The sequence below is a fragment of the Fonsecaea erecta genome (assembly GCF_001651985.1).
Source record: "Fonsecaea erecta strain CBS 125763 chromosome Unknown Scaff3, whole genome shotgun sequence".
NCBI classification, from domain to species: Eukaryota; Fungi; Ascomycota; class Eurotiomycetes; order Chaetothyriales; family Herpotrichiellaceae; genus Fonsecaea; species Fonsecaea erecta.
In genome coordinates this window covers 2,469,300-2,479,785 of record NW_017387246.1, presented here as the reverse complement: position 1 = coordinate 2,479,785, position 10,486 = coordinate 2,469,300, and the positions used below count along the sequence as shown (strand labels likewise).

At 53.0% G+C, this 10,486-nt stretch overlaps 3 protein-coding genes across 3 annotated transcripts; all 3 read right to left on the bottom strand.

Moving 5' to 3' along the window:
* Positions 1-1,505: 1,505 nt before the first annotated feature.
* Positions 1,506-7,007, bottom strand: AYL99_04146 (hypothetical protein; the record flags this gene model as incomplete). The annotated part of the gene is made up of 7 exons (XM_018835660.1): positions 1,506-2,045; positions 2,090-3,003; positions 3,083-3,501; positions 3,558-3,613; positions 4,451-4,826; positions 4,878-5,874; positions 6,797-7,007. The coding sequence occupies 7 exons, from the start codon at positions 7,005-7,007 to the stop codon at positions 1,506-1,508; spliced, it is 3,513 nt and encodes a 1,170-aa protein (XP_018695310.1).
* Positions 7,008-7,151: 144 nt separating this feature from the next.
* AYL99_04145 (hypothetical protein) lies at positions 7,152-7,469 on the bottom strand (the record flags this gene model as incomplete). Its single annotated transcript, XM_018835659.1, has 1 exon — positions 7,152-7,469. One exon carries the CDS (start codon positions 7,467-7,469, stop codon positions 7,152-7,154), a length of 318 nt encoding a protein of 105 aa, XP_018695309.1.
* Positions 7,470-8,373: 904 nt separating this feature from the next.
* AYL99_04144 (hypothetical protein) lies at positions 8,374-9,827 on the bottom strand (the record flags this gene model as incomplete). Its single annotated transcript, XM_018835658.1, has 3 exons — positions 8,374-8,644; positions 8,713-8,953; positions 9,020-9,827. The coding sequence occupies 3 exons, from the start codon at positions 9,825-9,827 to the stop codon at positions 8,374-8,376; spliced, it is 1,320 nt and encodes a 439-aa protein (XP_018695308.1).
* Between the last annotated feature and the right edge of the window lie 659 nt (positions 9,828-10,486).

Genomic DNA, 10,486 nt, shown 5'->3' with positions numbered 1-10,486 from the left:
TGGCAGGACAGATAGATCTCCCGTCAATCCCGTCACCGAAACCGCTCACCGTATCAGACAGCAAGATGGTGATTCCAAGATATTTGTTTGCTCATTGAAATGCTAAGGAGTTGTTGAGGCTTTCACTCGTTCCAGGGGAGTTCGCAGTACCTGGCTCAAAACATGGAGAGTTGCGATTCGAGGGTACACCCTATCGCCTGTCCCAGAGGTAGTCTTGAGGAAATGCTGGAACTATTCTCTAAGAGTCAGTCAGCATTGATTCGCCTTGGGGTTGTAAAATGTTGAGGTATATAGATGAGCACAGTAGTAACTTCCACCGACCTGTTCACATGATGGAGACGACGACGACTCCGACACTAACCTGCTAGGAGGCGATCAAATGAGCACTAATTAGAGAACAACTATCTCTGATCATATTCCAGGTGTCACAGCTGCTTCAACCTGGATACCTGTACACCATCATAGACTATGAATGTTTTATAAGACGCCCATCTAGCCTCTCCAGCCAATAAGAGAATCCAGGTATAGATACACAAGCACCGTCACCAGAAATACGACAAAACATCATCGTCTGACAGATCCCAATCAAAGATGCGACTGATATCGGCCGAAGCGATAAGATATTACACACACTCCCCGATCGGGAATGATTCCATCCCTCGCGGTTGCAGTCTCCTGACACCGAAGTCAAATACTTTTGCTCCCTCTGTTCGGCATACGGAGCCGACAAGCCGGCCTTCTAGACCAACTTCGGTCCTCTTATCCGTCTCGCCTCGTTCGCCTTTGTCCAAAGGGGTGGTTGGTGTCTGTTCTCCCCACCCGCCCAGATACAGACATAGAGTACCCCGGAGCGGGTACCCCGGCTGAGACCAGACAAATACCCAGATCAGACGGCCCGAGTCCTGCATTGAGAGAGGGCGTACAAATGTCTGCTGATCGCTTGCATGCCTCCCTCCCTCCCTCCATCCTGGCGTGTCGTTTCGTTTCGTCGCTTCGACCACAGTCCCGTGAAGAATGGCACACGTGTCCATGTCTGCGCTGTGTCGATGGATGGCGTCCGTTCAGCATCATGCGTCCGCTCTTCTGCCCGCAAGTAGCTGGTTCACGTTGTCGAGAAGGGAGTGCCAACTCAGACACGGTGCCGCAATGGCATGCATCCCCCGTCCACATTTCGATTGATAATATATTGGTCCCTCGCACTATTTCTTTGTACACGGTGAAAAGAGGCTATCGGATCCAAAACTGTCGAATGAGGAATATTTGAATTTGTAAAAAAAATCCCTCAAAGCCACGGTCTCACTCGCAGGTCATTTGCGCCCGTGAAACTCCTAGCTAGCTTGCATCGTAGATGGTGTAAATTTAACATCAAAATCGCAGCAGCGATGTGGTCGTGTCGCTTTTCGCTGCCACACTAGGTATTAGCCCTTGGAAGATCAGACCCACGGACGCCAATCACATACCCTTATACTCCAGAACAGTGCTTCTAAAAAGGAGGATATGCAGCGCTAAAAGTGATTAAACATGACGTTACCAATGTTCTCGACTTCCCACCACGCGGCAGTTCTGACGTCGCCCATGGCATTTTGCGAGTCGTGGTAGCCCATATCTCCCATGCCGACAAACTGTGAAGGATCCGCCCATAGCCAGGGAGTCGTGTTCAGAGTGAGGCTGTCCGCCTGCTCGACAGATATTTCATTGCACACATTCTTCTGCGCGGATTCTAGCGCGGAAGAAACAGGAGCCCTGTAGGACAAAATTGGGGCGTCTTGTCCTCCGTCCGCAGTGTTAATGCTGATTTCGGGCGAGGTGGCGACGATGATCTCCAGGGTTGAGCTCTCGTCGGCGTATTTCTGAGGCACAGCAGGGGAGAGTGAAGCATCCAGCAAGCCGGCAGTCGGTGGCTGTCGGGAGTCTGCCATACAGTTGAACTGGAGAATGTCCCACATCAAGGGGACACTGAGGTAGATTTTGGATGGCATCCAGTCTTCAACATCCATGCTCTCAGTCCCGGCCGCAATCCGTGTCATCTTGTCTAGATTAGTGTCCTAGAAGCCGTCAGCTGAGTCTTTCCAACAAAGGAAGGACATACCAAGGCTTTACACGCCGGCGAAAAGGGGACAAAACTCTTCAGAAACCGCCTGCATTTTGCAAAGTCCGTGTTTGATTTGTGTTTCAGCCGGGAGTCGGCCGCACAACAGTAGTAGAGATGCACGGTGGCTGCAATCGCAGCCACATGGCCGAAAAATGGGTCGACCAGCGGCATCTGCTTGTCCAAGACCATATCAATCATGCGAACAATCCAGGTCGAGTGTAAGAGGGCGAGCTCGGAAGATCTCCGCCAAAACGTATTGGGAATTGCCAGGTTTGGATTATGTTGTGCTCCGATAATGTAGAGGAAGGGGTGATTCAAGACTGTCGGGATGGCATGGTACGTGAACTGCTCCCGCAGCCACGGCGCCCAGTAGTCTCGATTGATTTTCAGCTCTTCCACTTTACGCTCGTAGAACTTGACCGAGTCGTATCGGTGGCAGATGGGGATCCTGTTCTCGGTCTCCATGAAATCCGACGACACCATGGCATACATGGAGTCGTGCCGCCATGGTTCCCTCCAGATATTGTGAGCACAATTAGACACGTATTTCCTGACTCGGCTCCACACCCAGCCCAGCTGGACGCTGGTGTTCCAGATTCCCGGCTCGGTGGGTGATGAACATCCCAGGTCATCTCTAGGTAGAGGCGGGGCCTTTTGGTCCACTTCTCTGTCAGGTCCTTGGCCTCTGCCACTGGAAGAGTACGACGGCCGCCACGTCTCTGTTGGAACACTTAAAAGACCATGCTGTCGGCCGAAAGACTGCTCAAGTAACTGGAGACTCCAGAACAACCTTTTCTTGCGCTCTGTAGTGGCATCGTCGACGGTGTAGGTAGACTCGAGGTCTAGCGAGGCGGATCGACAAAGTTGAAAAGCAAGACCGACGTGAAATTGGCCAAGAGACATGTTTCCGTCTGTGAGGGTGTCAGCAAGAGTTCACTCAGCAATCTGGCCGGATATCCTTGCCTATGAAAAATGAATACGAAAGTAGACACAAGCTCTCGATGGTGGCGAGATCCACGGTTCCATTAGCGATACGAAGCATAATCAAATTGCGTGCATTCTTGCCGTAGCGCTGCGTCTGATCACATTTCGGAGGAAAACGGGAAGTCAGTGCGAGGATGCTGCAAGCAAGTTCTTCGGGGAGAGAGCCATGGTCGCCGACGTCTTCACGCCCAAAGCACCAGATCGGCTGCTTGTGGCAGTACTTGAAGTACAGGTCGAGCCCCACGGCGATCTCGGATGGGCGCGGCCGTGGATTCGCAGTGTCGGCGGCGTCGAATTCGAGGTTCGAGGAGGGATGGCTGGTGGGATAGCTGGGCTCGCGGGCTGGAGGAGTGACTGAGTACGACTTCTCTGAGTAGTCCACGGTCTCCTCAAGTGCTTGCTCCTGACGTGTGGAATGACTCGGCCTGGAATATCTGGTCAGAAGAGCAGAAGAGGGACATAGACTGCGGGCGGTCCGTACAGGCCACCACTCAACAAGAGATCCAGTTTCTCCTCCAGATGTTGCAGCCTCTCTTCCTAGAGACACGTTAAGTCCTGCAGGCTACTGGAAAGCAAGCCATGGAATATACCGATCGGCCATTCCTCGCCGCTCTGACCACGGGGGCGTAAGAGCATGGCTGCTTCAGGCGGACGCAGCTCGAGCAGGCAGGCTTTTCTCCCGGACAGCGAGTCTTCTTCCGCCTAGAATGACATTGGTACACGAGACGTCAAACAGCACCGCAATATGAATGACAGACCTGCATGTGAGGCAAGCATGATGTGATCGTCGTCGTGTATCGAACTTGGCACTCTCGTCCATCGGACTCATCGTGGATCTCGACTGGAGGGCCCCGGCTGACCTTAAAGGTCTGGGAGACTGGACACTGAGGATGAATGCATGAGTCTAGGGCATGTTTCCATGTGGACAGCCAGACAAAGGGAACAATCTGGCTTATCTGCCGTGTTTTGGTGTCGTAGCGGATATGTACGTTAAGGTTGCGAGCAAAGGGGGATTTTCTTCCGCTAAATACTTCGCCACCTTCGCGCACAAGCCCCGCGGGAATCAAGTGCATTACGATTGGCGGGGATGACAGCCTCGAGCCAGCACACGGTCCGGAGATCATTCAGGGATCATTCCCGACCAATCGAACTCAGTGTTGATGAAGGCACCAGGAGACGTCACAGGATATAGACTTGGTCAAGGGGACGCACAATGAGAGATTTCAGCAATGCAGTTTCAATTCAACTCCAAAAGATGGCGAACTCTATGTCACTAACGATGCTACGCCAAATGATTACTATCAACCCCCGAAACATCAACCATCATGACCGCTAAACAGCAATAGGCTCTTTGTTGATCCTGCAGCAATCCACAGCAGAGCAGAAGGCAACGTCCTTCTGGGCGGTGACGTCGGTCTTGGGCAGCGTCTGTCGAGCCGGCCAGATCTCCTCACGTGCCTCCATCTCTTTCTTGTGGTGGGCTGTGACGAGGTCGCGCACTGACTTCTGGAAGAACAGGGGGCCTTTCTCCATGCGTGGGTGCAGCTCGCCATTGACAAACACTCCGGCGTTGAGGTTCTTCTGGGTATTGACGCAGAGGTACTTGTCCTCTGACATGATCCTCTTGTAGATTTGGTTGACCAATTCAAAATCTTCATCGCTGGAGTTCTTGTTCCTGTAGACCTCATATCTCATGGCTGACTTGACAGGGCCGCTGGGCACGAATCTCTGGATGAAGAAAAAGTGCGGTCTGGGCAAGAGTTAGCACGGTGACAAAGGAGATCGGGGATAATGTACTCACGAAATGTTCAAGGATGCATTGGGGAAGTAGTATGTGGCAGCCACCCTGAGACCACGAGCAATCTGTTCGGGCGTAGGGTTGCCGAAATGTTGAATGTGGCCACCCTGGGTCGAGACACCGTAGGAGCTGAGATCTGCGATGGTGGGAATGTCGGGGTGGGTGGTCTTGCAGTGATAGCACTCGTTGTAATTGTCGGCCAGGATCTTCCAGTTATAGTCACCTTCCATCTCCCAGCTGTGGTCAAATTGATATTCGTCGAAGTTGTAGTGTTCGAATCTGGCTTGCCTGTCGACTCCCTCGAAGTCGTCGCTCCAAGCGATTTCTGGCTTCTCACCGCCGTCCAAGTTGACCCAGATAAAGCCATTGTGGTCGATATGGGTGTGAATGGGCAAAAGGCCGTTTTTCGACTTGTCAAATCCTGGAAGGTCTTGATACTCTGGTGCTTTGGCGAGCTTGCCATTGAGGCCATAGGACCAGCCATGATACTTGCAAGCAAAGATGTTGCTGTGGCCGTTCTCCTCGGTCACAATAGGAAAAGCACGGTGTCTGCAGACGTTGTGGAAGCCATTGATGTTCCCGTCGCGGTCACGACAGAGAATGAACTGGAAGCCAGCTACATCGTACCGTAGCCAGTCTCCTGAGTTGGGCAGTCTCAGTTGGTGGGTGATCAGAAGCCATTTCTTGGAGAAGATCGCTCGTCTTTCCAGCTCATACATTTCCTGGGAGGTGTACCAGGAGGCGGGCAAAGCCCTAACGGGCGTCTTGTCGTCCGCTGGCGCCGCCGACCCTCCGAAGCCCAGGTAGTTCTTCAGGAATGATTGTGCCATGGCTTTGTTGAGTATAGCAAGATTAAACAGGGAGGTAACGATGATGATAATGATGATGATGAGGTTGAAGAGACGATGTTCAACACGATAATGGGTAAGCTTAAATCCAGATTGCTCCCTTCTCAAGACGCCCCTCTGGAGGTCCTTATCGGACGCGGCGGTCGGTTTGTCTCAACCAGATCCGTTAGACTGGCCTCAGGATTTCGAAACCCAAAGGGGTCAAGGCGGAATGCCGGTCATATGACCGGGACATCGGGCCCGGCTGCGATATCAAACAGGAAGGGCAACCGCTGGCGGCAGCAGCGGAGATTCATTGGCAGATAAAGAAGCATGTGCGTGCCTTCGGAAGGGCTAGAACTCTCCGACATACCAACCCCGTCCTTATCGACGCTTCTGACAACACATCCCGAGAGTGGTCGGGAGGGTGCAACATTGTGATCGGACTCGGGCTGATGACCTCCATGACCTACCTGGAATTTATTGGCCTGTTACAGACCTGCTGATCTTCTAACCATGGTGGGTTTTGCAATCCAGGCACCCAAAACACGGACTTTCGTCGCTGGCCCATACGGGACCGTAGAGGTCGCACGGTTTTGATGAAATCATGATGACGAGAGTTCGGAGGTGCGGGAGTCGGGTATCAACACCTTAGACCGCAGTGTACAGTAAGCGTTAACTCTCATGAGAAGGATCTCGCTGGATAAGCGTTGTCGCTTCGTTGAGGATAATAGTGGTGGTGAAATCAAACTACTTGCGTGCTGTACTCCGATTGGAACCGGGATAGAATTGAAGGGATTGTTGGGACAATTGTCTGACTTTATAAAGTCAAGACACGACTCTGCGTCATTTCAAATGCTTGGCGTCTTTGACCGCTCACGTGGTGTCATGTGACTATACCTATCAAAAACCCCTGAGCCTTGAGGCTAGGATCTCTATCTCTTCTCTAAGACGGTGCTTTCCGCATCTAGTAGACAGCAGGGGTTTCGAGGCTGTGGAAAAGGGGCGTGTCTGACGCTTGCTGTGGTATCGAAACACCTATCTCACCACCATTTCACCCCTTCATTCACAGCGATCCTCTGAGCCCTGACATACGTGCGTTGTTGATGGTGCTTTCTTGGATGCTCTCCTCGGACAGCATTGCGGTGGGCGAGTTCATGAGCACATCGATGTTGATGTCGTTTCCGCGGCCGACCACGACGATCACTTCGCTCGACCGATCGAGGGTCTTCCGGTCGCCCAGGACTCTCTGCAAAAAGCCCCCGTAACAAACCGGTACGTTGATGCCCACGGTCAGCTCGACCATTATCTGTTCGTGCCCAACCAGGAGACAGCACCCCACGGGCAGCTTCGGTATCGGAGAAGACGAGGCTTGGGATGTAAGGGTGCCGGGCGCAATCTAACGTCTTGTGGGAAAGCCTGACGACACCCAGGCTGGTGGCCAGCGATGTCATGCGCACGTCAACGTCACGAGCTGCCCGGCATGCAGGGTCTGGTTCAACGAGTCCGCGCCCTTGGCATTGTCGACGCAGGCAATGCCTGCATTGCCCCCCGATGCTAAATAGAAGTGACTCTTGCTGGAAGACCTACGACGCACAATAGCTCGACAGGGGATGTAGTTTCCAATACCTCGAGATTTGAAGGATCCCGCGGGTTGCAGATTGTCGAGCTTCAGGAAAACTCTGCTTCCACGATTCAGATCGGCCTCACGGATGAAGAGAGGTGATACAAGGTCTGGGACAGACGCAGTGTTCACGGCATACGCCATTTCAGATCTATTCAACCCTGACAATGCTTGCCCCAGTTCCGTAAATGGAAACCCCGGAGTGCCTCTACATGGATCTGGACTGAAGCATAAGCCGCCCACCCACCGTCGACGGCACCCCGGAGGACGGCACCCAGCGCCGAAGTGGCGAAGGACGCCCCCTCTCGAAGTGGCGTAGGACATTTGTGGGCCATGTTGTCAATACGCTGCTCGCCCAAACATCCCTTGCCCGATCGATGTAAGTAAGATACGAGAGACATCTGAATTGCTTTTCGCAGTATCCCGTGCCGAGTTGACCGTCGGCACTATTTCTGGCAGTCTATGTGGTGGCCCAACATGCAGCCACCCTTTGAGACATCCACATCTGTCCTTTCCGTCCCTAGCCTCCTCCCGCACATTTTAACTCGAAATACTTGCTCAAACCACGACTGATCGGGCCAATTACGACTTTGGAGACTCACTGCTCGTGATCCAAAAACACCACTCTCTAGGTCCACCTGCTTTGTAGTGGAGCCTTACACAGACGGTCAATACAGATATCTGCGTCGACACTTGGAGGCAAGGTAAACATTCCAATCGGCGGATGTTGGCAAGAGGAAGGAATCCTTGCTAAGGTTCCTGGTCGTCCACATGGCTGGACACGGGCAACATCTCTGGAATGTGATCTCCCCACCGTATATCACGCTGTGCTTCTCACGAGCTTAGTGGATGATTTCATTGTATCTCGACGGTAGGACTGACCAAGAAATGAAGAAGAAGAAGGAGACAGGTAACAAGCTCATCCATTCATGCATAAATACGATATAGTTTTTTTCCCCATCAATTTCATGCATGCCTTTCCAGTCTATTAACAACTTCAAAAAGACTCTCCCCTGAGCGCCACATGATCTTTTTTGGAAGAGGGATGCTATAGCTTCGAAGTACGGACCGGGTCCAAGAAATCCTTCATCTCCCACCGCGGCCAGTCCGGGTTGAGCGACGGGTCCGGCCGCTCGCGGTCCCAGGCCCATTTCTGGACCAGCTCAGGCGCCAGCGAGCCCTCGAGCATCTGCAACACGTATTTGCCCAGCACGGGGAAGAACTTGTAGCCGTGGAACGAGCCGCAGGTCGCGAGGTACAGGCCCTGCGCGGCGGGGTGGGGCGAGATGATGAAGTCGGAGCTGGTGGTGAAGGCGTCCCTGTTTTCAACACAGTAAGGTTAGTTTCAAGTAAAAATGGGGGATATACGATTGCGGAAATAACGTACCAGCAGATCCGGTGCTTCTCAATCGTCCAGTTTGCGCCGTTCTTGCCGTAGAACACTTTGTTCGCGTAGTCGATGTCCTCCTTGAGTTTTCTGGAGACGTTCCATTGACCGTAGTCTGGTTTTGCGGGCGGTGCTGACACTTGGCGACCGGGGAGCACTTCATGGGTGTTCTTGAATATCGTTTGTCCCCACCATTTGATTTCCCTGTCTGGAGTCGGGGGAAGACTGCCAATGAATGGACCTGTCACGCCAGTTAGTCGACGATCGCACAGACGTGAGTGGTCAGGGATGGGGGCTGCCTCAGTACCTATTTGTGCCGTGTAGCCCTGGACACCCACGGGCATCTCGGCGAATCTCTTATACGACTCGTCGTCGAGTTTCGTCATCCCGGTGGTGATGCCACCTGCCACAATCCTGCCTTCCGTTCGGAGATCCTTCAGACCAGTGCTTGCAGCGCTCAGCTCTAGCAGTTTTGGCGTGTATGCACCCGTGCAAAGGACAACGTGTGAGGCTGTCAAAGTCTCGCCTTTTGTGGTCTTGACTCCGGTACAGCGCCCATGAGGGTCTAGTTGCAGGGTCGCAATCTCGGCCGTCACATACTTCACACCGAGTTCGAGGGCTTTGCGGGTGACGGCTCGCAGGGCATCTCCAGCAGCAGCCCAGCCACTGGTCTTATTGACCAGCACCTCCTGGACTCCATTATAATCGGCGTCCTCGAACAGCCCGCCGTACAGCTTCCGGGCCTCGTCGACGGACACCGCCCGAAGATCTGCCGTCCGACCGAGTTTCTTGTAGTTGTCGATGACTTCCTGGGCGTAGTTGCTGCGGCACGTCCAGAAGATGCCGGTCTTGTGGAAATACGGTTTCCACAGCGGATCCGTCTCGAAGATATCTTGTGCCTCGAGAGCCAGCTGGCAGTAGACGATGTCGTCGTAGTCGGCGCGCACTACCTTGTTCCAGTCCCAGGAGGCTGCTACGCGGCTCTCTGCGTCAAAGGCATCCCGATCGACTAGAGTCACTGATGCATCGGGATACTTCTTGATCAGGTGATAGGCCGTGGATACTCCAAACACGCCGGCTCCGACGATGAGGTATGACTGTTTGCCAGAGGTCATCTTGAGCGTAGGAATACTTGGTCTAAGCTCTTTCTCGCCTGTACCAAGAGCTGCTCACATCGACGGAGCGGTCGAGTTTTATGAAATGATTTGTGGGACACCAAAGAGGCAAGACGAAAGGTTATTATGCCCGTTTATAGCAAAGCCTGTATTCCCCGGCGGTCAGAAGGCGCGTTGATAGCATCAACGGTTATGCCGATAAAACTCCGTCACGAGATCGGTCACTCATGCCGCAATGCCGGCCACGTGACGAGGCGAAGTGCTCCTGGTTATCAGGAGATCAACTGATCTGGGTGAGACGATACGGGACCAGACCAAGTATGAGGTATCCTATCGAGTTTTATATCTTGATGAGGCTGCTCAAGAATCCTTGTATCATATTGGTACATGCAAGAGACAAGACCACATTCAGCTGATGTGGTGGCCCACGCTATGCAATAATGAAGGTATCTATATAAATAGAACGATGTATCTGGTTTTCTGCCTGGCAAACGTCACCGACAGCCTCGCCAGTGAAAGCCACTCAGTCCAATGTCGATGTTGATGATGAAGGCATGCTTCGACCGGATATTCTTGTCCGGGTTCGAACATTCTGGGCTCAACTCTGCAGCCGGCAGAGTAGAACGACCGCACCAGCAGAATGTGGATCCGTGGATCAA